The sequence below is a fragment of the Hyla sarda genome, chromosome 12, assembly GCF_029499605.1.
Source record: "Hyla sarda isolate aHylSar1 chromosome 12, aHylSar1.hap1, whole genome shotgun sequence".
Lineage (NCBI taxonomy): Eukaryota > Metazoa > Chordata > Amphibia > Anura > Hylidae > Hyla > Hyla sarda.
The window spans coordinates 42,573,194-42,600,175 of record NC_079200.1 but is presented as its reverse complement, the minus strand read 5'-3'; the positions used below and the strand labels follow the sequence as shown (position 1 = coordinate 42,600,175).

Sequence of the window (26,982 nt, the reverse complement as noted above, 5' to 3'; positions counted from 1 at the left end):
TCCAGACACACTCTTAGGACTTGACTGCACTGGACCTCAGCAAAGACTTAACTGGAAATCAAGAGAGTGAGCTAGTTCCTCCCAGGGTTTATATGGGGGAGACTAGAAGGGGTCACATAGGTCACCCTTAGGTCACATGGTCACTGATACCTAACTGGATTACAATCACATGACAACTATTCAATCACATGACAACTTTTCTTAAAGACATAACACTTTACAGGTATAATACACTGGATAACATATATACAAGTGAATATAGAAGGGGGACACTGCAGGGAGCCTGACAGGGCAGCTAGGGTTCAAGGGTACAACTCATGTACCGGGCCACCACACCTGCAACATGTAATATGGCCAGAGACTACCAATCCCAGCATGCCCAGACAGCCATGAGCATATTGGGAGTTGTAGTTTTACAACAGCGGGATGCACCCAGCTGGGAAACAATGCTCTATACGGCCCACGCTTCCTCCCTCCCCTGCTATTGAGGCTCCAGGTTCGGCCTATGCTTAGTTGCGCGCTGCTCCAACCACAAACGTTCCCCCCAAGCACCGCCCCTGTCAACCAAACCCACCCCCCCCCACCCCCGCCCCCACACTCCACCGACACCTGTCCACTGTCAAGCACTACTCTGCTGCTCCCCTGCACTCCATGGGACCGAAACGTTCTGCTTACTCCGCTGATGCTTCCCTATGGTGCCGGACCCTCTAGGGGTGAGTACGTGAGTCTGCTGGCAAGCTCTTCCCTGCAGATCGCAGCCGCACTGACTGTTTGTGTGCAGGCTTCGTGCGCTCGCACAGGCAGTGTGTGTCCCCGCCTACACAGCACCCAGTGCAGAAGCTATCTCCTATACTGGATACCGCACGCTTTACGGCTTGTATCCAGTATGTTGCAAAATTCAGTCTGTCTGTATATTTAGTTAAAATTTTTGGGGAAAACAGAAATGTCTTTTATACATATTGAAAAAAGCCGTTTTAGGATTAGTTCTATGTTCACATTGCGGAATCTCCACTCGTGGAACTCCGCGAATAGAGATTACGTCTGGTGGCCCCCGCCGAAAATACTTTGGCAGTAGGACCGCGCGCCACTGCGCCGTCACCATTGACGGCTATGCAGTGCTCACGGAATTCCACGCAAAGAAAGAACATGTTCTTTGTGTGGGAGAATTTCAGCGGCGGAATTGTTCTTGCGGAAGACCCATGCACACTGATGCTAATGTTCACTGCACGGAATTCCTCTCACAGAATTCCCCAACAGTATTTTGGTCAACGTTGTACATTAATATTTATAAAACCCAAATCCCAGCACGGCTCAAAAACACAAAGAAGTAAAAATCTTTGAATTATACATTATCTGTGTTTGTTTTCAACTTCTGGCGTTGGCTTATGACTACTGATGCAGAATACTGACCAAAATACTGTGTTTGTGAAAAAAGCTGAAATCTGGTACAACGATGCTCAGAGCTTGGAGTTTGCAACAATTCTGTTTAATCCAGGCGATCCCTTCAACTGAACAGCCTAAACTAATACATTTTGTCTTAGGCCCAGTTCACATTGCCGTTGGACTGCACAATTTTTTTTCTCTGCTAAACTCCACTAAACTACCGATTCAAGTAAATGGGGTCTGTCGGGACCCGTCAGTGTTCGTTGTGTTCTGACCCGGCAGTGTTCGTTGTGTTCCGCCCCGGCAGTGTTCGTTGTGTTCCGCCCCGGCAGTGTTCGTTGTGTTCCGCCCCTTTCTCACTACCATTATGTCATTATGTTACTGTATTCTGACACCAGTTATTCAGCAATAAAGGGTCATGAAAAAATGGATGAAATAACTGAATACAATGGATGATAACTGATGACCAAATTTGACGGACATTCTGTCTAAATAACGGACATGTGCCATCCGTTATCACCTGTTATAGTCCGTTATTTTATGTCCATTATTTTATTTCCATGTTACTTCCTGGTTGTGATGCTGTACTGAACATGCTCAGTAGCAATAACTGACTAAGGCTTCGTAATGCAAGCCAAAACGCATCACCTTATTTTGTGTTCATGTATGTCTACCCTGGCAAGATAATAAAGAATTTGTTCCTGAGTCAAACGCTTCACATTACCTTCTTTCTAAATCTTTGGGCAAGGTCCACGCCAGGTCCGTGCGCCTACAACAGGGTGAGCTGTTACGTATCTGGCTCAGTAGCAATAACGGGACATTAAAAACGGACAATAACATGTCATTTATGAACATCCGTCACCCTTAGATTTCAATGTTAACATTTTAACATACCGTTATACCACTGTTATTTTTGACAGGACACAAATTAGTGCATGCACCGTTAGTCACAACGGGACATAACTGATGCTAAAGGATGGTCAAAATCTCATTGACATGAGTGGGATTTTTTGACGGACGTTTTATGGACTTTCTGATGGGAGTTCATGACGGGGGTTTTTACTGGAGGATAACGTATTTGGCGTTACCTGAATTAGAGCAATGTGTGTGTCCCTACTAGGCTAAGTTTCCACTTGTTTTTTTTTCTGGCAGTTTTTGGATGTCTGCCACTGCAGTTTTTGAGCCAAAGCCAGAAATATATTCAAAAGGAATAGGACATATAAAGGATGGACTTACACTTCTCCTCCTTTATGGATCCACTTCTGACTTTGGCTCAAAAACTGCAGTGGCAGACATCCAAAAACTGCCAGAAAAAAACCAAGTGGAAACTTAGCCCTAAGCTGAGTGCTGATTGACTCTCCCAATGAGCCAGGTCTTTGCAAAGTCATTTAGAGCATTTAGGCTAGGGCTTCTATTTTCTAAAGCCAAAGCCCTTTTCCCTTACGTCCTAACCAGTAGCACAGATAGGGGTATTCTACCCCCCGCGAACTGGTAGGACAGATGGAATTTTTATTGATTAATAAACTAATTAACAAAACACACCCACAATACCCTGTATAAAGGAGGGGTCACCCTCTGTCCCCTTGTGTTTTTTTCTGTCCTCCCGGACAGTGGGACAGATGGTGACCCTCCGTGCTTAGGAGGTGTTCTCTCTTTTTCACTGCCAGTTACTGGCTCCCCTTGAACAGCCTTCTGCGGCTGTAGGGGAAAAATCTATATAGTTAGCTCTGCTCACCTTCGGGCAGGCTCTCTCCATGGCTATCCCTCTGAAGCCGACCTGGCTCTGAGGTTTCCGCTACCGGCCCGGCTCTTTCTTTCTTTCTATGTGCGGCTAAGCACCGCATCTCGGGCCGGCAGAAGTGACGTCAGCGGCGTCTTACGTCACTTCCCCTCCTTTCTAAAATCAACTTTTCCAATGTAAATATCGTTTCCCCAGGCGTGGGGATTAATCTCTCCCAGACACAAACTATTAACCTCCAATCTCCTGGAGATTCGTGCAATCAGGCTAGCATTGCTGCACTTTGCTTCTGTTCTCCAAGGGAAAGCTGTCAAGATCCAATCCGACAGCATGACGGCTGTGATGTACATCAACAAGCAGGGAGGCACTCGGTCACAAAACCTCCTCAGAGAGGTGGGTCTGATCTTGGATTGGGCAGAAAGGAACCTCACCCACCTGTCCGCGGTTCATATTCGAGGATCCCTCAATATGATAGCCGACCGCCTGAGCAGAGGACTCCTAACCGCAGAGTGGTCTCTCCACCCAGACATATTCAAAGAGATAACGCTCAGGTGGGGTGTGCCAGAGATAGACCTCATGGCAACGAGGTTCAACTCCAAGTTGGAGAGGTTCTGTTCCCTTTACAGGGAAGACAACCCGGTGGCAATAGATGCTTTCTCAATCCCTTGGAGGTTCAGGCTGGCCTACATCTACCCTCCAATTTCCTTGATCCCAAGGGTATTGATGAAGATCAGGCAAGACCAAGCATCCGTCATAGCCATAATCCCATTTTGGCCCAAGAGAGCTTGGTTCACCCAACTCTTTCAGATGAGTCGGGGACAATATTGGAGGCTTCCCCCAGAGCAAGCATTAGTGTCGGGGGACACTCACAGCTGCTCGAATCTTCAAATGTTCAACCTGACAGCCTGGAGGTTGATCAGTCCCTTCCACATTTAGAAGGGCTTTCCAGTGCGGTCTTGAAAATACTCTCACACTCCAGCGCGGAGTCAACCAATAAAACATACAAAAGAATTTGGACAATTTTCCAATCTTGGTGCTCCAAAAAGCAAGTTGGAAGAGATATAGCTGCTCCTACCATTCTCAGCTTTCTCCAAGATGGACTAGACAAGAGTTTGTCTCCTTCTACTCTCAAGGTCCAAGTTTCGGCCATTTCTGCTTACATTAATAAGCCTTTATCTCAAGACCCTGTCACGATGCCGGCTGGCAGGTAGTGGATCCTCTGTGCCAGAGAGGGATTGGCGTGGACCGTGCTAGTGGATCGGTTCTAAGTCACTACTGGTTTTCACCAGAGCCCGCCGCAAAGCGGGATGGTCTTGCTGCGGCGGTAGTGACCAGGTCGTATCCACTAGCAACGGCTCAACCTCTCTGACTGCTGAAGATAGGCGCGGTACAAGGGAGTAGACAGAAGCAAGGTCGGACGTAGCAGAAGGTCGGGGCAGGCAGCAAGGATCGTAGTCAGGGGCAACGGCAGGAGGTCTGGAACACAGGCTAGGAACACACAAGGAACGCTTTCACTGGCACAATGGCAACAAGATCCGGCGAGGGAGTGCAGGGGAAGTGAGGATAAATAGGGAGTGCACAGGTGAACACACTAATTAGAACCACTGCGCCAATCAGCGGCGCAGTGGCCCTTTAAATCGCAGAGACCCGGCGCGCGCGCGCCCTAGGGAGCGGGGCCGCGCGCGCCGGGACAGGACCGACGGAGAGCGAGTCAGGTACGGGAGCCGGGGTGCGCATCGCGAGCGGGCGCCACCCGCATCGCGAATCGCATCCCGGCTGGAGGTGGTATCGCAGCGCCCCGGGTCAGTGGATCTGACCGGAGCGCTGCAGTAGCGAGAGTGTAGCGAGCGCTCCGGGGAGGAGCGGGGACCCGGAGCGCTCGGCGTAACAGTACCCCCCCCCTTGGGTCTCCCCCTCTTCTTAGAGCCTGAGAACCTGAGGAGCAGACTTTTGTCTAGGATATTCTCCTCAGGTTCCCAGGATCTCTCTTCTGGACCACAACCCTCCCAATCAACTAAAAAAAAAAAGTTTTACCCCTGACCTTTTTGGATGCCAGTATCTCTTTAACGGAGAAGATGTCCGAGGAGCCGGAAACAGGAGTGGGGGAAACAAGTTTGGGAGAGAAACGGTTGATAATGAGTGGTTTAAGAAGAGAAACGTGAAAGGCATTAGGGATACGAAGAGAAGGAGGAAGAAGAAGTTTGTAAGAGACAGGATTAATCTGGCACAAACTTTTGAAAGGACCAAGATAGCGTGGTCCCAACTTGTAGCTAGGGACACGGAAGCGGACATATTTAGCGGAGAGCCATACCTTGTCTCCAGGAGAAAAAATGGGGGGAGCTCTTCTTTTCTTATCAGCAAACTTCTTCATGCGTGATGAAGCCTGTAAGAGAGAATTTTGGGTCTCTTTCCATATGGTGGAAAGATCACGAGATATTTCATCCACAGCGGGCAAACCAGAGGGCAAGGGGGTAGGGAGGGGGGGAAGAGGGTGACGGCCGTACACCACGAAAAATGGGGATTTGGAGGAAGATTCAGAGACTCTGAAGTTATACGAGAATTCGGCCCATGGTAGAAGATCTGCCCAGTCATCCTGGCGGGAGGAAACAAAATGTCGTAAATAATCACCTAAGACCTGGTTAATTCTTTCTACTTGCCCATTGGATTGAGGATGATATGCAGAAGAAAAGTTTAATTTAATCTTGAGTTGTTTACAGAGAGCCCTCCAAAATTTTGACACAAATTGGACGCCTCGATCCGAGACGATCTGCGTGGGCAACCCGTGAAGACGAAAAATGTGTACAAAAAATTGTTTTGCCAACTGAGGCGCTGAAGGGAGACCAGGAAGAGGAATGAAATGTGCCATTTTGGAGAATCGATCAACGACTACCCAAACAACAGTGTTGCCACGGGATGGGGGTAGGTCTGTAATAAAGTCCATACCAATCAGAGACCAAGGCTGTTCGGGGACAGGCAGAGGATGAAGAAGACCAGCGGGCTTCTGGCGAGGAGTCTTATCCCGGGCACAGACAGTGCAGGCTCGCACAAAGTCCACGACATCCGTCTCCAGAGTCGGCCACCAATAGAAGCGAGAGATGAGTTGCACGGATTTCTTGATGCCCGCATGACCTGCGAGATGGGAGGAGTGACCCCATTTGAGGATTCCGAGGCGTTGGCGTGGAGAGACGAAGGTCTTCCCTGGAGGAGTTTGCCTGATGGAGGCTGGAGAAGAGGAGATCAGGCAGTCAGGAGGAATGATGTGTTGCGGAGAGAGTTCTACTTCCGAGGCATCCGAGGAACGAGAGAGAGCATCGGCCCTAATGTTCTTATCGGCAGGCCGAAAATGAATTTCAAAATTAAATCGGGCAAAGAACAGAGACCACCTGGCCTGGCGAGGATTCAGCCGTTGGGCAGACTGGAGATAGGAGAGGTTCTTGTGATCGGTGTAAATAATAACTGGAAATCTTGATCCCTCCAGCAGATGCCTCCATTCCTCAAGTGCTAATTTAATGGCTAGAAGCTCTCGATCCCCGATGGAGTAGTTCCTCTCCGCCGGAGAGAAGGTCCTAGAAAAAAAACCACAAGTAACAGCATGCCCAGAAGAATTTTTTTGTAGAAGGACAGCTCCAGCTCCTACTGAGGAGGCATCAACCTCCAATAGGAAGGGTTTAGATGGGTCAGGTCTGGAGAGCACGGGAGCCGAAGAAAAGGCAGACTTGAGCCGTTTAAAGGCGTCTTCCGCTTGAGGAGGCCATGACTTAGGATTGGCATTTTTTTTGGTTAAAGCCACGATAGGAGCCACAATGGTAGAAAAATGTGGAATAAATTGTCTGTAATAATTGGCGAACCCCAAAAAACGTTGGATAGCACGGAGTCCGGAGGGGCGTGGCCAATCTAAGACGGCAGAGAGTTTGTCTGGATCCATTTGTAGTCCCTGGCCAGAGACCAAGTATCCTAGGAAAGGAAGAGATTGGCATTCAAACAGACATTTCTCCATCTTGGCATAAAGTTGATTGTCACGAAGTCTCTGAAGAACCATACGGACATGCTGGCGGTGTTCTTCTAGATTGGCAGAAAAAATCAGGATATCGTCCAAATATACAACAACACAGGAGTATAAGAGGTCACGAAAAATTTCATTAACAAAGTCTTGGAAGACGGCAGGGGCGTTGCACAGGCCAAAGGGCATGACCAGATACTCAAAGTGTCCATCTCTAGTGTTAAATGCCGTTTTCCATTCATCCCCCTCTCTGATGCGGATGAGATTATAAGCACCTCTTAAGTCCAGTTTGGTAAAGATGTGGGCACCTTGGAGGCGATCAAAGAGTTCAGAGATGAGAGGTAGGGGGTAGCGGTTCTTTATCGTGATTTTATTAAGACCGCGGTAGTCAATGCAAGGACGTAGAGAGCCATCTTTTTTGGACACAAAGAAAAATCCGGCTCCGGCAGGAGAGGAGGATTTACGGATAAAGCCCTTTTTTAAATTTTCCTGGATGTACTCAGACATAGCAAGAGTCTCTGGGGCGGACAGAGGATAAATTCTGCCCCGGGGTGGAGTAGTGCCCGGGAGGAGGTCAATAGGACAATCATAAGGCCTGTGAGGAGGTAGAGTCTCAGCTTGTTTTTTGCAAAAAACATCCGCAAAGTCCATATAGGCCTTAGGGAGACCGGTTACAGGGGGAACCACAGAGTCACGGCAAGGGGTACTGGGAACCGGTTTTAGGCAGTCCTTGAAACAAGAGGACCCCCATCTCTTGATCTCCCCAGTGGACCAATCCAGGGTTGGGGAATGGAGTTGAAGCCAGGGTAGTCCAAGGAGAATTTCGGAAGTGCAATTGGGGAGGACCAAAAATTCAATTTTCTCGTGATGAGATCCGATGCACATTAGAAGGGGCTCCGTGCGGAAACGTATGGTACAGTCCAATCTTTCATTGTTTACACAATTGATGTAGAGGGGTCTGGCGAGACTGGTCACCGGGATGTTGAACCTGTTGACGAGAGAGGCCAAAATAAAATTTCCTGCAGATCCGGAATCCAAGAAGGCCTTAGTAGAGAAGGAGAAGGCAGAGGCAGATATCCGCACAGGCACAGTAAGATGTGGAGAAGCAGAGTTGACATTAAGGACTGTCTCACCTTTGTGCGGAGTCAGCGTACGTCTTTCCAGGCGGGGAGGACGGATAGGACAATCCTTCAGGAAGTGTTCGGTACTGGCACAGTACAGGCAGAGATTCTCCATGCGGCGTCGTGTCCTCTCATGAGGTGTCAGGCGAGACCGGTCGACCTGCATAGCCTCCACGGCGGGAGGCACAGGAACGGATTGCAGGGGACCAGAGGAGAGAGGAGCCGGGGAGAAAAAACGCCTCGTGCGAACAAAGTCCATATCCTGGCGGAGCTCCTGACGCCTTTCGGAAAAACGCATGTCAATGCGAGTGGCTAAATGAATGAGTTCGTGTAGGTTAGCAGGGATTTCTCGTGCGGCCAGAACATCTTTAATGTTGCTGGATAGGCCTTTTTTAAAGGTCGCGCAGAGGGCCTCATTATTCCAGGATAGTTCAGAAGCAAGAGTACGGAATTGTACTGCGTACTCGCCAACGGAAGAATTACCCTGGACCAGGTTCAACAGGGCAGTCTCAGCAGAAGAGGCTCGGGCAGGTTCCTCAAAGACACTTCGAATTTCCGAGAAGAAGGAGTGTATAGAGGCAGTGACGGGGTCATTGCGGTCCCAGAGCGGTGTGGCCCATGACAGAGCTTTTCCAGACAGAAGGCTGACTACGAAAGCCACCTTAGACCTTTCAGTAGGAAACTGGTCCGACATCATCTCCAAGTGCAGGGAACATTGGGAAAGAAAGCCACGGCAGAATTTAGAGTCCCCATCAAATTTATCCGGCAAGGATAGTCGTAGACCAGAAGCGGCCACTCGCTGCAGAGGAGGTGCAGGAGCTGGCGGAGGAGATGATTGCTGAAGCTGTGGTAGTAGCTGCTGTAGCATCACGGTCAGTTGAGACAGCTGTTGGCCTTGTTGCGCTATCTGTTGTGACTGCTGGGCGACCACCGTGGTGAGGTCGGCGACAACTGGCAGAGGAACTTCAGCGGGATCCATGGCCGGATCTACTGTCACGATGCCGGCTGGCAGGTAGTGGATCCTCTGTGCCAGAGAGGGATTGGCGTGGACCGTGCTAGTGGATCGGTTCTAAGTCACTACTGGTTTTCACCAGAGCCCGCCGCAAAGCGGGATGGTCTTGCTGCGGCGGTAGTGACCAGGTCGTATCCACTAGCAACGGCTCAACCTCTCTGACTGCTGAAGATAGGCGCGGTACAAGGGAGTAGACAGAAGCAAGGTCGGACGTAGCAGAAGGTCGGGGCAGGCAGCAAGGATCGTAGTCAGGGGCAACGGCAGGAGGTCTGGAACACAGGCTAGGAACACACAAGGAACGCTTTCACTGGCACAATGGCAACAAGATCCGGCGAGGGAGTGCAGGGGAAGTGAGGATAAATAGGGAGTGCACAGGTGAACACACTAATTAGAACCACTGCGCCAATCAGCGGCGCAGTGGCCCTTTAAATCGCAGAGACCCGGCGCGCGCACGCCCTAGGGAGCGGGGCCGCGCGCGCCGGGACAGGACCGACGGAGAGCGAGTCAGGTACGGGAGCCGGGGTGCGCATCGCGAGCGGGCGCCACCCGCATCGCGAATCGCATCCCGGCTGGAGGTGGTATCGCAGCGCCCCGGGTCAGTGGATCTGACCGGAGCGCTGCAGTAGCGAGAGTGTAGCGAGCGCTCCGGGGAGGAGCGGGGACCCGGAGCGCTCGGCGTAACAGACCCACTGATCAAAACATTCTTGAGAGGGGCCTCAAGGTTGAAACCTACAATTATACAACCAGTTCCCACTTGGGATTTATCAGTCGTACTCAAGGGACTGTCATCTCCTCCCTTTGAGCCTATGGAGGACGTGGACATGAGGTTTGTTAACATTAAAACAACATTTTTACTGGCTATAACATCTGCCAAGAGAATTGGTGAATTACAAGCGCTCTCTGCGTTTGAACCCTATACAAAATTCTTGCCAGATAGGGTACTATTGAGATTTATTCCATCCTTTATCCCTAAAGTGCCATCTTTCCAGAACATAAATCAAATAATTTCTCTTCCAGTCCTAACTCCACGTCCATCCACTGACGAAGAAAGAGGCCTGCATTGCCTCGATATTTCGAGATGTCTCCGGATCTACTTAGATAGATCTAAGCTGTTTAGGAAGGATGAAAATCTTCTAATCCTTTTTGCAGGGGCCCGGAAGGGTCACAAAGCCTCTAAACCTTCCATCAGTAGATGGGTAAAAAATGCCATTTGTGAAGCAATGGTATCTCAGAACATGGAGCCTCCTGAGTTCGTAAGAGCTCATTCTACCAGGTCTGTATCTACTTCCTTTGCGGAAAGGAATTTAGTTCCCTTGGAACACATATGCAAGGCTGCATCCTGGAGTTCACTCTCCACCTTTATCACCCACTACAGGCTTGATAGTAGAGTTGCCGATTACTCTTCCTTTGGACGGTCAGTATTATCTGCCGCCAGGCATGAGAGCCCTCCCTCATAGGGTATTCTGCTTGCCATATCCCCATCTGTGCTACTGGTTAGGACGTAAGGGAATAGTTAATTTCTAACGATAATTTGTTTTCCCTTAGTCCTAACAGTAGCACAACTTTCCCTCCCTAGTATTATTATCATTATTATTTTCCTTAGGTCTTAGTTCTTCTTGTTACAACACAAGGGGACAGAGGGTGACCCCTCCTTTATACAGGGTATTGTGGGTGTGTTTTGTTAATTAGTTTATTAATCAATAAAAATTCCATCTGTCCTACCAGTTCGCGGGGGGGTAGAATACCCCTATCTGTGCTACTGTTAGGACTAAGGGAAAACAAATTATCGTTAGAAATTAACGATTGTCAAGGCCATTTTCCCTTTTTTTTATGAACCCAGCAAAAAAAGGGTCTTAAACATTTCTGAAACTTTCTGAAATAATAAATGAGGCATGCCATGTCAGACAGCATTTTGGTGCAAATGACACTAGAATTCAGTAGCACTGGCAATAGTAAAGTTAGGATAATTAAGTATAATGCAGAGACTAAGCTATAGTCCGCACCACACTGCAGAGCCAGTGATCATTAACCCCTTCATGACCCAGCCCATTTTCACCTTCATGACCTGGGCATTTTTTGAAATTCCGACCACTGTCACTTTAAACATTAATAACTCTGGAATGCTTTTACTTATCATTCTGATTCCGAGATAGTTTTTTCGTGACATATTCTACTTTATGTTATTGGTAAAATTTCACTGATATTTGCATCCTTTCTTGGTAAAAAAACTAAAAATTTCATGAAAATTTTTAAAATTTAGCATTTTTCTAACTTTGAAAGTCTCTGCTTGAAAGGAAAATGGATATTCCAAATAAATTACATATTGATTCACATATACAATATGTCTACTTTGTGTTTGCATAAAAAAATTGACAAGTTTTTACTTTTGAAAGACACCAGAGGGCTTCAAAGTTCCGCAGCAATTTTCCAATTTTTCTCAAGATTTTCAAAATCGTAATTTTTCAGGGCCCAGTTCAGGTTGGAAGTGGATTTTAAGGGTCTTCATATTAGAAATACCCCATAAATGACCCCATTATAAAAACTGCACCCCCCAAAGTATTCAAAATGACATTCAGTAAGTGTTTTAACCCTTTAGGTGTTTCACAGGAATAGCAGCAAAGTGAAGGAGAAAATTCTAAATCTTCATTTTTTACACTCGCATTTTCTTGTAGACCCAATTTTTGAATTTTTACAAGGGGTAAAAGGAGAGAAATCACCCTAAAATTTGTAACCCAATTTCTCTCGAGTAAGGAAATACCTCATATGCGTATGTAAAGTGTTCGGCGGGCGCAGTAGAAGGCTCAGAAGGGAAGGAGCGACAATGGGATTTTGGAGAGTGAGTTTTTCTGAAAGGGTTTTTGGGGGGCATGTCCCATTTAGGAAGCCCCTATGGTGCCAGAACAGTGGACCCCCCCACATGTGACCCCATTTTGGAAACTATACCCCTCATGGAATTTAATAAGGGGTGCAGTGAACATTTACACCCCACTGGCGTTTGACAGATATTTGAAACAGTGGATTGTGCAAATCAAAAATGTTATTTTTCATTTTCACAGACCACTGTTCCAAAAATCTGTCATACACCAGTGGGGTGTAAATGCTCACTGCACCCCTTATTACATTCTGTGAGGGGTGTAGTTTCCAAAATGGGGTCACATATGGATATTTATTGTTTTGCGTTTGTCAGAACTGCTGTAACAATCAGCCACCCCTGTGCAAATCGCCTCAAATGTACATGGTACACTCTTCCTTCTGGGCCTTGTTGTGCGCCCCCAGAGCACTTTGCGCCCACATATGTGGTATCTCCGTACTCGGGAGAAATTGCATTACAAATTTAGAGGGTCTTTTTTCCCTTTTACCTCTTGTGAAAATGAAAAGTATAGGGCAACACCAGCATGTCAGTGTAAAAAATTAATTTTTTTACACTAACATGCTGGTGTAGACCCCAACTTCACCTTTTCATTAGGGGTTAAAGAAGAAAAAGCCCCACAAAATTTGTAAGGCAATTTCTCCCGAGTACGGCGATACCCCATATGTGTCCCAAAACTGTTGCCCTGATATACGACAGGGCTCCAAAGTGAGAGAGCGCCATGCGCATTTGAGGCCTGAATTAGGGATTTGCATAGGGGTGGACATAGGGGTATTCTATGCCAATGATTCCCAAACAGGGTGCCTCCAGCTGTTGCAAAACTCCCAGCATGCCTGGACAGTCAATGGCTGTCCGGCAATACTGGGAGTTATTATTTTGCAACAGCTGGAGGCTCCGTTTTGGAAACAGTAGCGTACCAGACGTTTTTCATTTTTTTGGGGGAGGGGGGCTGTGTAGGGGTATGTGTATATGTAGTGTTTTTTACTTTTTATTTTAGGTTAGTGTCAGTGTAGTGTAGTGTTTTTAGGGTACAGTCACATGGGCAGAGGTTCACAGCAAGTTTGCCGCTGGAAGTTTGAGCTGCAGCGCAAAATTTGCGCCATCTCAAACTTGCAGCACTCACTGTAAACCTCCGCCCATGTGAGTGTACCCTGTACATTCACATTGGGGGGTGGGGGCAAACATCCAGCTGTTGCAAACTCCGAGCATGCCCTTTGGCTGTCCGTGCATGCTGGGAGTTGTAGTTTTGCAACAGCTGGAGGAACACTGGTATGGAAACACTAAGTTAAGTAATAAACTTTCAAGTGTTTTGCAACCAAACTTAGTGTTTCCAAACCAGTGTGCCTCCAGCTGTTGCAAAACTACAACTCCCAGCATGCATGGTCTGTCAGTGCATGCTGGGAGTTATAGTTTTGCAACAATTGCAACAGCTGGAGGCACTGAGGTAGGAAACGGACAATGTTTCCCAACTAGTGTGCCTCCAGTTGTTGCAAAACTACAACTCCCAGCATGCCCAGACTGCCCAGGCATGCTGTAAGTTGTAGTTCGGCAATATCTGAAGGATCAGATGTTGCCGAACTACAACTTCCAGCATGCTTGGGCAGTCTGGGCATGCTGGGAGTTGTAGTTTTGCAACATCTGGAGGTCCACAGTTTGGAGACCACTGTATAATGGTCTCCAATCTGTGTTCTTCCAGATGTTAGAGAACTACAACTCCCAGCATGCCTGGACAGACTGAGCATGCTGAGATTTGTAGTTTTGCAACATCTGGAAGAGCACAGATTGAAGACCATTATACAGTGGTCTCCAAACTGAGGACCTCCAGATGTTGCAAAACTAAAACTCCCAGCATGCCCAGAAAGCCAAAGGCTGTCTGGGCATGCTGGGAGTTGCAGTTTTGAAACTCCCAGAGGCAGCAGTGAGATCGCTTTACGGCGATCTCACTGCTGCCAATGAAGATGCCGCACTGCTGCTGGAAACTCACCTCCGGGACGCAGCGCCGCCGGGACCACATGGAGGAATCCGCTCGCGCCGGGACCGCTCGGGACACCGCTCGGACGGGTAAGTGACGCCGGGGGACGGGTCAGGGACACTTAGCAGAGCGGTGTGTGTCCCGATCCCCGTGATCGGGACTCACACACCGCGCTGCTAAGTATTCTGATAGCGAAACGCTGCTATCAGCTAGTCAGATTTGACCAGCTGATAGCAGCTGGGGGGGGGTGGGGGATGAAACCCCCCGTGGTCGCATGGTAAGATGGCTGGCTATCAGTGATAGCCACCATCTTACCGGGCGCTGCGGGATGCCGCGAGTAGTGGCAAAAATGTTCATGACGTACCTGTATGTCATGGGTCGGGAACACCTTGCCACCCATGACGTACAGGTATGTCATAGGTCGGGAAGGGGTTAATTATATATTTCTATAATTCGGACATTTCCGCACGCGGTGATACCATATATGTTTATTTTTATTTATTTATTTATTTATTATTGTTTTTTTTTTTATGGGAAAAGGGAGGTGATTCAAACTTTTAATATGGGAGGGGTTAAATGATATTCATTCACTTTTTTTTTCACTTTTTTCACTTTTTTTTTTGCAGTGTTATAGATCCCATAGGGACCTATAACACTGCACACACTGGTCTTTATCATTGATCACTGGTTTCTCATAGGAAACCAGTGATCGATGATTCTGCCGTATGACTGCTCATGCCTGGATCTCAGGCACTGAGCAGTCATTCGGCAATCGGACAGCGAGGAGGCAGGTAGGGGCCCTCCCGCTGTCCTGTCAGCTGTTCGGGATGCCGCGATTTCGCCGCGGCTATCCCGAACAGCCCACTGAGTTAACCGGCATGGTTTCACTTTCGCTCAGCTCTGAGCGCGCGGCTAAAGGGTTAATAGCTATTAGTGGCGGGTCCCGGCTTCACTATGACGCCGGGCCCGCCATGATATGATGTGGGGTTACCGTGTAACCCCGCGTCATATCACGGGAGCAGGACCAAGGACGTACCAGTACGTCCTTGGTCCTTAAGGGGTTTAAAGTATGGGTGGAACGTAAAAAATGTTTTAAAATCACATGGAGTTTTGACTTTACTCCATTATGGTCAAATAAAGCACTTAAAGAATTCCTTAAAATTTATGATTCACACTTTTGGGTGAAAAAGGGGCTTCTTTATGTAAATCAATTATACGCTTTAGGTCAAATAAAGTCGTTTGAAGAGATAGCCCATAAGTATGGGGTGGCAGACAATCAGAAACATTGTTTTTTACAAATAAGTAACGCAGATCATAAATCAATAAAAGGAGAGTTGAGGAGAGAACATTCACATCCCCTTGTTGAATTAATGAGAGGGCCCCCTGTCCCTAAACCCATGACAAAAATGTATAAAATGCTGATGCTATCAAGGGTAGATGGGAAAGGGACTTGGGGGGGTTTACATTCAGATTCATGGGGCAGAGCCATTGTAAACTTGAAATGTACATCATATAATAAAGCCCATGTAATGGTACAGTCTAAGATTTTGTATAGGATGTATTATACTCCATGGGGATTGAAGCGTATGGGCCTCAGACAGGATGCAAACTGTCCAAAATGTCAGATGGAGGATGCTAACTTTTTGTATCTTATATGGAATTATTCCTATATTCCTACATTTTGGAATCATCAATGTTATTGATAAACGGTATAACATTAAGATCGAACGAGACCCTTAGAGGCTTATCCTTGGAGATTTCGGGGATTCTATATATAAGAAAAGTTTAATTAGACTATTTCCTTATGCAAAGTTGCTGTCTGGGCATGCTGAGAGTTGTGGTTTTGCAGCGGTTGGGGGTTCACAGCTTGGAGACCACTGCTATAGAGGGTGCAAATGTATCCGAGCCCAGGAACTCAAATAATGTGAAATATGAGATGATCAAAATGGAGCCCCTGCACTAATTACTTGGGTTCTGGGGTCTGTAAGGTCCATAGTAAAAACATCAGGTTCTGTCTATAGCAGATACTAAATCATGGCAGCTCTAAGAAACAAGCAGTCATCGTGACATCAGACATGTGATGTCATAGACAGCTGGAGTCCTGACATTCCACTGACAGCCGCCCGAGCCTTCATTCTGTGGATTGTTACAGTGCGATTAGTATCTTCTTTTTCTTCTTGACTGAGATGGAGCTAAAAGGTTTGGGGTTCGTCCCCCTCCTGTTGGTGTTTTGGTGTGTGGCCTGGCTTGCCACCAGCTACATCGTGACGGTCGTCCTCGGCCATGCCGCCTCGCCACTGATGAGCATCAGGTAAGATAAACAAGCACAAGATTCTTATTTCATGGGTTGGGAGTGAGGAAATATCCACAATAACATTGGTTTCTTTTCCTTCACAGTGACGTGGGAAATTTATTTCCCGAAAACATATTATTGAGAATTGGATTTATAGGGACATCCATTGGCACTTTGGTACTAACCTTTCTTATTTATAAGTATATGGTTATGCATACTGAAGAGTTCAGGGGTCATCAGGTCCTGATCCAGAGGATCCTGCTCGCCATTGTGTGGGCCTCCTGTTTTGCCACAGCTGTCATGCATGTATTGTCCCCCGAAGAATATCCCAGGATACACTTTGTCAGCACGATAATTTCCATTACATGTGAAGCCTTATACTACCTTGGGCAGTCCATCCAGATGTATAAATTACCAGGAGCAAAAAAAGTCATCCACCATAGTAGATGCACCTGCTGTGGCCTGGCTTTTACCTGCGCAATTTTCTACTTTGGATATAAAACATTACAGGAATTATTCCATAATGATGAAGACTGGGACGAGATCCGTGAAATCACCACCATAATCATCGAGTGGGTGATGCTTCTACTGATCCTGATAAACATCGTGACCTATTATTCCACCATGCAGAGGTTAATGTTAACCGTCTCCAGGAACAGCTGCAAACTCTCTCTTAGAGTAAGAATTGATGACTTCGGGGTTTAGACCACCACGGGGGCCATCAAGTGGACTTCTGGGAGAGATACTGCACAGGACACGGAAACCATCTAAAGAATAATAACTGGGGGACTACATATGGTGCCAGTAATCATGGCACAATAATATGAGCTGGTGATATTACCTATACAAAAAAAATAAAATAAAATTACAAAAAAATATTGCTGTGTGACGTGTAATACCTACCGTATATACTCGAGTATAAGCCGAATTTTTCAGCACTATTTTTTGTGCTGAAAACCCCCCCTCGGCTTATACTCGAGTGAACTCTCCGCCTGTCAATCCCTTCTCAGTGGTCTTCAACCTGCAGACCTCCCAATGTTGCAAAACTACAACTCCCAGCATGCTGGGTGTTGTAGTTTTGAAACCTCTGGAGGTCTGCAGGTTGAAGACCACTGCAGCCTTCGTCATCATCTAGCCCCCCCCCCCCCCTTTTGTTTTGTACTCACCTCCCCTCAGCGGGAAGTTAGGGTGAGCTGGTCCGGTGGGGAGGGTTAGTCATTGCGGGCTGTCCATTTTAAAAGGGGGGGCCCTCTTCTCCGCGCTTTGGGCCTGCCCCGGACTAGTGACGTTGCCTTGATGACTACGCACAGGGACTTTCATGCGCAACGTCCCTGTGCATCGTCGTCAAGGCAACGTCACTAGGACCAGCTCACCCTAACTTCCCGCCCAGGGAAGGTGAGTACAGGGAGCCCAGGGAGGTGAGTACAAAACAAAAAGGTGGGGGGGGGGGGGGGGGGGGCTGGATGATGACAAAGGTCACAGTGGTCTTCAACCTGCGGACCTCCAGAGGTTTCAAAACTACAACTCCCAGCATGCCCAGACAGCCGTTGGCTGTCCGGGCATGCTGGGAGTTGTAGTTTTGCAACATCTGGAGGTCCGCAGGTTGAAGACCACTGATGAAGGGATTGACAGGCGGTAATGATGATGAAGGGGGGTGATGATGGCGAAGGCTGCAGTGGTCTTCAACGTGCGGACCTCCATTGATTTCAAAACTACAACTCCCAGCATGCCCAGACAGCCGATGGCTGTCCGGGCATGCTGGGAGTTGTAGTTTTGCAACATCTGGAGGTCCGCAGGTTGAAGACCACTGGTGAAGGGATTGACAGGCGGTGATGATGAAGGGGGGGGATGATGATGGGGGTCTGGATGATTACATGGGGGGATGATGTATTTCCCACCCTATGCTTATAGTCGAGTCAATAACTTTTTCCGGGTTTTTGGGGTGAAATTAGGGGCCCCGGCTTATATTCGGGTCGGCTTATACTCGAGTATATACGGTAGGTTTTCTTTATTTTACTACTTAAAAACAAATTATAACTACATGCACCAAAATTTGTCCTATTCTGACCCCTATAACTTTTTTAGTTTTCTGTATACGGAGTGATAGAAGGGCTCATTTTTTGCGCTGTGGTCTGAAGTTTTTATCGGTACCATGATTGCTTTGATCAGACTTTTTGATCACTTTTTATACATTTTTTAGGGTATACAAAAATACACAATTTTGAGAATTTGCCGTTTAATTAACATTATATTTTTTTTAGTTTGGACATTTAGGGGACTTTTAGGAGGAATCATGTGGTTCCTCATGCAGATCAATGTGGTTCCATAGAACCGCAGTGATCTATGTGCTCTGCGCTCGATTGAAATAGCCTGGTCCTGCCAGGCTTTTCCGTTCTCAGCGCAGCAGCTGCCATGGAAGGAGAGGTAAGCCCTCCGGCTAGCTCCGAATCAACCCCACTGGACCACCAGGGAGAGTTTACAGGGTTCTTTAGACGCCGCTGACAGCTTTGACAGCAGCAATTTAAAGGGTTAATAGCCGCCCTCGGCGATCGCCGCATGTTGGCTATTAACCCCTTAAGGACTGAGCCCTTTTTCACCTTAAGGACTCGGCCATTTTTTGCAATTCTGACCACTGTCACTTTAAACATTAATAACTCTGGAATGCTTTTAGTTATCATTCTGATTCCGAGATAGTTTTTTCGTGACATATTCTACTTTAACGTAGTGGTAAAAAAAATTTTTGGTAACTTGCATCCTTTCTTGGTGAAAAATCCCCAAATTTGATGAAAAATTTGAAAATTTTGCATTTTTCTAACTTTGAAGCTCTCTGCTTGTAAGGAAAATGGATATTTCAAATAATTTTTTTTTATTCACATATACAATATGTCTACTTTATATTTGCATCATAAAATTGATGAGTTTTTACTTTTGGAAGACACCAGAGGGCTTCAAAGTTCCGCAGCAATTTTCCAATTTTTCACAAAATTTTGAAACTCGCTTTTTTTCAGGGACCAGTTCAGGTTTGAAGTGGATTTGAAGGTTCTTCATATTATAAATACCCCATAAATGACCCCATTATAAAAACTACACCCCCAAAGTATTCAAAATGACATTCAGTAAGCGTTTTAACCCTTTACGGGTTTCACAGGAATAGCAGCAAAGTGAAGGAGAAAATTCACAATCTTAATTTTTTACACTCACATGTTCTTGTAGACCCAATTTTTGAATTTTTGCAAGGGGTAAAAAGGAGAAAATTTTTACTTGTGTTTGAAACCCAATTTCTCTCGAGTAAGCACATACCTCATATGTCTATGTTAATTGTTCAGCGGGCGCAGTAGAGGGCTCAGAAGGGAAGGAGCGTCAAATGGTTTTTGGGGGGCATGTCACCTTTAGGAAGCCCCTATGGTACCAGAACAGCAAAAAAAAATACATGGCTTCCCATTTTGGAAACTAGACCCCTCGGGGAACTTAACAAGGGGTAATGTGAACCTTAATACCCCACAGGTGTTTCACGACTTTTGCATATGTAAAACAAAATAAAAAAATTTACCTAAAATGCTTGGTTTCCCAAAAAATTTACATTTATACAAAGGGTTAAAGCAGAAAATACCCCCCAAAATTTGAAGCCCAATTTCTCCCGATTCAGAAAACACCCCATATGGGGGTGAAAAGTGCTCTGTTGGCGCACTACAGGTCTCAGAAGAGAAGGAGTCACATTTGGCTTTTTGCTCTGGGGGCATGCCGCATTTAGGAAGCCCCTATGGTGCCAGGACCGCCAAAAAAACCCCACATGGCATACCATTTTGGAAACTAGAGCCCTCGGGGAATGTAACAAGGGGTTAAGTGAACCTTAATACCCCACAGGCATTTCACAACTTTTGCATATGTAAAAAAAAAAATTTTTACCTAAAATGCTTCTTTTCCCAAAAACTTTACATTTTTAAAAAGGGTAAAAGCAGAAAATACCCCCCAAAATTTTAAGCCCAATTTCTCCCGAGTACGGCGATATCCCATATGTGACCTTTAACTGTTGCCTTGAAATACGACAGGGCTCCAAAGTGAGAGCGCCATGCGCATTTGAGGCCTAAATTAGGGATTGCATAGGGGTGGACATAGGGGTATTCTACGCCAGTGATTCCCAAACAGGGTGCCTCCAGCTGTTGCAAAACTCCCAGCATGCCTGGACAGTCAACGGCTGTCCGACAATACTGGGAGTTGTTGTTTTGCAACAGCTGGAGGCTCAGTTTTGGAAACCGTGGCGTACCAGACGTTTTTCATTTTTATTGGGGAGGGGAGGGGGGCTGTGTAGGGGTATGTGTATATGTAGTGTTTTTTTACTTTTTATTTTATTTTTTGTGTTAGTGTAGTGTAGTGTAGTGTTTTAAGGGTACAGTCGCACGGGCGGGGGTTCACAGTAGTTTCTCGCTGGCAGTTTGAGCTGTTGCAGAAAATTAGCTGCAGCTCAAACTTGCAGCCCGATACTTACTGTAAGCCTCCGCCCATGTGAGTGTACCCTGTACATTCACATTGGGGGGGACATCCAGCTGTTGCAAAACTACAACTCCCAGCATGCGCTGACAGACTGTACATGCTGAGAGTTTTAGTTTTGCAACAGCTGTAGGCACACTGGTTATGTATCACGGAGTTTGTGACCTTACTCAGTGTTTCAAAACCAGTGTGCCTCCAGCTGTTGCAAAACTACAACTCCTAGCATGTACGGTGCATGGTGTAAGGTGACTGCTGGGAGTTGTAGTTTGCAACAGCTGGAGGCACACCGGTCGTGAAACACTGAGTTAGGTAAAAAAAAACTCTAAGTTTCACAACCAGTGTGCCTTCAGCTGTTGCAAAACTACAACTCTCAGCAGTCACCAACAGCCAACGGGCATGCTGGGAGTTGTAGTTATGCAACCAGCAGATGCAACACTACAACTCCCAGCATGCACTTTAGCTGTTTGTGCAAGCTGGGAGTTGTAGTTATACAACAGCTGAAGGTACACTTTTCCATAGAAAAAATGTGCCTCCAGCTGTTGCAAAACCATAAGTCGCAGCATGCCCATAAGGGAATGCTGGGAGTTGTGGTGGTCTGCCTCCTGCTGTTGCATAACTACAGCTCCCAGCATGCCCTTTTTGCATGCTGGGAGCTGTTGCTAAGCAACAGCAGGAGGCTGTAACTCACCTCCTGCTGCTGCTCCATCGCAGGCTGTCCCTCGCCGCCGCCGTCGCTCCTGGGGTCCCGATCCCAACATGGACGCCGGGGATCGGGGTCCCCAGCACCCGGGGTCGTCTTCCCGCACCCGCTCACGCCCTCCGGAAGAGGGGCGGAGCAGGTGCGGGAGTGACACCCGCAGCAGGCACCCTGATTGGTCGGCCGGTAATCTGGCTGACGAATCAGGGCGATCGTGAGGTGGCACCAGTGCCACCTCACCCCTGCAGGCTCTGGCTGTTCGGGGCCGTCAGAGACTGCCCCGAACAGCCTGTAATTCCGGGTCACCGGGTCACTGGAGACCCGATTGACCCGGAATCGCCGCAGATCGCTGGACTGAATTGTCCAGCGATCTGCGGCGATCGCCGACATGGGGGGGCATAATGACCCCCCTGGGCGATATGCCGGGATGCCTGCTGAACGATTTCAGCAGGCATCCGGCTCTGGTCCCCAACCGGCTAGCGGTGGGGACCGGAATTCCCACGGGCGTATGGATACGCCCTGCGTCCTTAAGGACTCGGAATGCAGGGCGTATCCATACGCCCTGCGTCCTTAAGAGGTTAACACCGACCCTCAGCTACAAGAATCAGCTGAGGGTCAGCTGGTATGACGCGGGCAGAAGTCGGGAGCCTGCACATGTATACACGTCCTTGGTCGTTAACCAGTTAAAGGGATCTTAGGTTTGTTTCAATGGGTGGGGGATTATGGGAATTTAGTTTAAGATAATGAACTCAAACAGGAAATAGCCCGTTCACAATAAGATAGCCACAGTGCTATGGTAATCTTACAACATAGCAATCTAGTTCCAAGACAAACACAGATCCTTCCTAAGCATGTCCATTACTGTCTGGCAGGTAAGTTCTAAAATCACCTTATGGTGGATAACCCCTTTAATATTACATCATACTAGCATTTTGGAACCTGTTCCATCCTTCAACTTCAAAGACTAGAGTTATCTCTTCAGAATCGTGTAAACTTATAGCTTCTTGATGTATTTCAGTTTTGTGAATGTAAACATGATGAAAAATTATACAACTTTATAGTTTATGTTATAATTCCTCACAGGGTCAGATTAACTGTACCATAGGCCCCGGGCTGTTCATAATGAAACGTGTTGGACATAGTCTGATGGGGTTAGGCACAAGTTAACTGCCATAAGGATTACCAGGCTAGTGTCAGGAATGTGGGTACCCTTATTAGGGCGAGTGCTTCTATGTACAAGCATTCAGGACCTACTGCATAGAGGCCCAGGTAGCTAAGGTACTGAGGTTGTCCCTTTTTAGGGTGAGCGCCCCAGTTACATATCAGTGATAATACTATATTACTTTGGCACCTGTATATTATTTTTACTTTATATAAGTCTGTAATGCTTGGGGATTGGATTTTAACAAATACTATTAAAAGTTAAGTTTTAACTATACACAAATAACTCTCTTTTGCTAGATAAAGGTCAACAGCCAAATGCGCTTGTGGTGATGGATATGGAAGGGCAGATGTTATTAACCTTTTGTGATCGTTATGCCAGGACGTGGTTGTCCTGTACACCACCCGAGGTAGACCAGCTTCACCTGTGCCAGGCACGGGGCAAATTATCACTTCAACGCAAGGTCACGGTTAACTGGTATGCTTTACTGAGGTAGACAAGGTGTTAAAGTCCAAACAGCAGGTGAACTTAGGGAAGCTTATCAGCTTGCTGGGACTTGTGGTTGTAATTATATAGATTGATGCAGTCATGCTTGAATTTTGTATTTGACAGACTTGACTTGACTACTTGGACTGGACTTCAGAGGAATCCTCACTATGTTTAGATCCTACCGTTGACTTTGACTTTCATCCACTGTGTAGGGGTGAACTTGAAGTAGAAGCATGGTGGCTGGACTAAGCCTCAGGCCTCCTTCAGGAACACTCCACAGACTCCTCAGACTTGTCTTCACTGTACCTCAGCTGCAAGAGTGCTAGAGCTCAAGAGAGTGAGCTGAACCCTGACCTCACTATATAAGGGGGACAGTTTAGAGAGATCCCATTGGTCACTGATAAGCCACCTGTTCACCTTGCATACTCCCCTTGGTTTCTAAGAACATTATTTAAAGGGACAAACACTTAGATTAACCAACTTATAACTGGAGATGTTATAGTCCTTAGGAGGGATGTGGACCCAGGGGGACACTGGAATAGAAGCCGCCACACAGGATGGGCAGGTTTACAGAACAGCAGATTCTGTATACCTCTTTACTGTATAACTGTAAGAGTCATGCATTTACGAAATACCAGTATACTAGGAACAAGTATTATCCCATACATAGTAATAACATACTGTTACTAACCAAAACCCATTATATCAAGACGAATATGTCCAAGAGTTAGCTCTCTTAATTGTGCCCACACATAATAATTAGCCCCCCTAATAGTGCCCCGCACAGTAGTTAGTCAACTTACTAGTGCCCCTTCACAGAAGATAGCCCCCATTAGTGCCCGAACACAGTAGTTACTCCCTAATAATGCCCCACACAGTAGTAACCCCCTAATAGTCACCCACACAGTATTCACCTCTGGTAATACTCCCTTCACACAGTAGTTGCCCCCTATGTTGCCCCACACAGTAGTTAGCTCTAGTAGTAACTCACACTGTCAGCCTCCACACCAGTATCCTCACAGGTAGTTAGACCCCACTAGTGCCCCCTTACAGTAGTGAGCCACCCCAGTAGTTCTTCCTTACAGTAGATAGCCAATAATAGTGCCCGAACACAGTAATTAGATCCCCCAATAGTACACTAGTAAATAGCCCTTCCACTTTGGCTCCTCCTCTTACTGCAGGACACTGTCTTAGCCAGGGTGCAACATTTCTGACTAGCTGCAAGCTACAGGCTTAAAGCGTATCGGTCAGATCCTCCACCCCAAAAAATATTTTTTAATTTTTTTTCAATCCATTACTCATTACCTAATCCTGACCTAATTTTTATGTGTCTAGCACCTTTATTTATTTTGTTACACTTTTATTGTTGCTAACTTGCTTGAATTCCTCTCCAAGGGAGGGGGCGTGGCCTCACTGTGCAGGTCTCCGCCCCCTCCCTCAGTAGGCTGTCTGCTCACATCTCCCCTAGCATCTACCTTAGCATAATCAAAACTACAACTTCCAGCATGTTCTTGTCACGAATCGGCTGGCTGGAGGTGGATCCTCTGTGCCAGAGAGGGATTGGCGTGGACCGTGTTGGTGGACCGGTTCTAAGTTGCTACTGGTATTCAACAGAGCCCGCCGCAAAGCGGGATGGTCTTGCAGCGGCGGTAGTAACCAGGTCGTATCCACCAGCAACGGCTCAACCTCTCTGACTGCTGAAGATAAGCGCGGTACAAGGGAGTAGACAAGAGCAAGGTCGGACGTAGCAGAAGGTCAGGGCAGGCAGCAAGGATCATAGTCAGGGGCAACGGCAGGAGGTCTGGAACACAGGCTAGGAACACACAAGGGAACGCTTTCTCTGGCACAATGGCAACAAGATCCGGCGAGGGAGTGCAGGGGAAGTGAGGTATAAGTAGGGAGTGCACAGGTGAACATACTGATTAAGCCTGCTGCGCCAATCAGTGGCGCAGTGGCCCTTTAAATTGCAGAGACCCGGCGCGCGCGCGCCCTAAGGAGCGGGGCCGCACGCGCCGGGACAAGACAGAGGGGGAACCGGTCAGGTACGGGAGCCGGGATGCGCATCGCGAGCGGGCGCCTCCCGCATCGCGAATCGCATCCCGGCTGGGAGTGATATTGCAGCGCACCCGGTCAGCAGGTCTGACCGGGGCGCTGCGAATGAGAGGATGCTGCGAGCGCTCCGGGGAGGAGCGGGGACCCGGAGCGCTCGGCGTAACAGTACCCCCCCCCTTGGGTCTCCCCCTCTTCTTGGGGCCTGAGAACCTGAGGATAAGACTTTTGTCTAGGATGTTGTCCTCAGGTTCCCAGGATCTCTCCTCTGGGCCACAGTTTTCCCAATCCACTAAAAAAAATCTTTTACCTCTGACAGTCTTGGAGGCCAGAATCTCCTTCACGGAGAAGACGTCAGATGAACCGGAAACAGGAGTGGGAGAAACAACTTTGGGAGAGAAGCGGTTAATGATGAGTGGTTTAAGGAGAGAGACATGGAAGGCATTGGGAATACGGAGAGAAGGAGGAAGAAGGAGTTTGTAAGAGACAGGGTTAATCTGGCACAAGATTTTGAAAGGACCAAGATAGCGTGGTCCCAGTTTGTAACTGGGGACACGAAAGCGGACATATTTAGCGGAGAGCCATACCTTGTCTCCGGGAGCAAAAATGGGGGGAGTTCTTCTTTTTTTATCAGCAAATCTTTTCATCCGGGATGAAGCCTGTAAAAGAGAATTTTGGGTTTCTTTCCAAATGGTGGAAAGATCACGAGTCACTTCATCCACAGCGGGCAAACCAGAAGGCAAGGGAGTAGGGAGGGGAGGAAGAGGGTGACGGCCGCACACCACGAAAAATGGGGATTTAGCAGAAGATTCGGAGACTCTGAAGTTGTATGAGAATTCGGCCCATGGTAGAAGATCTGCCCAGTCATCCTGGCGGGAGGAAACAAAATGCCGTAAATAGTCACCCAGGACCTGATTAATTCTTCCTACTTGCCCATTGGATTGGGGATGATAAGAAGAAGAGAAGTTTAATTTGATCTTGAGCTGTTTACAGAGGGCCCTCCAGAATTTAGACAAGAATTGGACGCCTCTATCCGAGACGATATGCGTGGGCAAACCGTGAAGGCGAAAAATGTGTACAAAAAATTGCTTTGCCAACTGAGGCGCTGAAGGAAGACCAGGAAGAGGAATAAAATGTGCCATCTTGGAAAATCGATCAACGACCACCCAAACAACTGTGTTGCCACGGGATGAGGGCAAGTCCGTAATAAAGTCCATACCAATCTGTGACCAAGGCTGTTCAGGAACAGGCAGAGGATGAAGAAGACCAGCAGGCTTTTGGCGAGGAGTCTTATCCCGGGCACAGACAGTACAGGCCCGCACGAAATCAACAACATCAGTCTCCAGAGTCGGCCACCAATAAAATCGAGAGATGAGTTGCAAGGATTTTTTGATGCCCGCATGGCCTTCGAGGTGGGAGGAGTGTCCCCATTTGAGAATCCCGAGACGCTGGCGTGGAGAAACAAAGGTCTTCCCTGGAGGAGTTTGCCTGATGGAAGCTGGAGAAGTGGAGATCAGACAGTCCGGAGGAATGATATGTTGCGGAGAGACCTCTACTTCAGAGGCATCAGAAGAACGAGAGAGGGCATCGGCCCTAATGTTCTTGTCAGCAGGGCGAAAATGGATTTCAAAGTTAAAACGGGCAAAGAACAACGACCACCTAGCCTGGCGAGGGTTCAGTCGTTGGGCAGACTGGAGATAGGAGAGATT

At 47.4% G+C, this 26,982-nt stretch overlaps 2 protein-coding genes across 6 annotated transcripts in view; both read left to right on the top strand.

The window, feature by feature from the left end:
- Window positions 1–26,982, top strand: part of KCNH6 (potassium voltage-gated channel subfamily H member 6) — a 531,028-nt gene that overhangs the window by 393,151 nt on the left and 110,895 nt on the right. The gene's annotated exons all lie outside the window — the stretch shown is intronic.
- LOC130296546 (DNA damage-regulated autophagy modulator protein 1-like) lies at window positions 15,862–17,221 on the top strand. Its single transcript, XM_056548182.1, has 2 exons — window positions 15,862–16,406; window positions 16,493–17,221. Exons 1-2 carry the CDS (start codon window positions 16,282–16,284, stop codon window positions 17,091–17,093), a joined length of 726 nt encoding a protein of 241 aa, XP_056404157.1. The 5' UTR covers window positions 15,862–16,281; the 3' UTR covers window positions 17,094–17,221.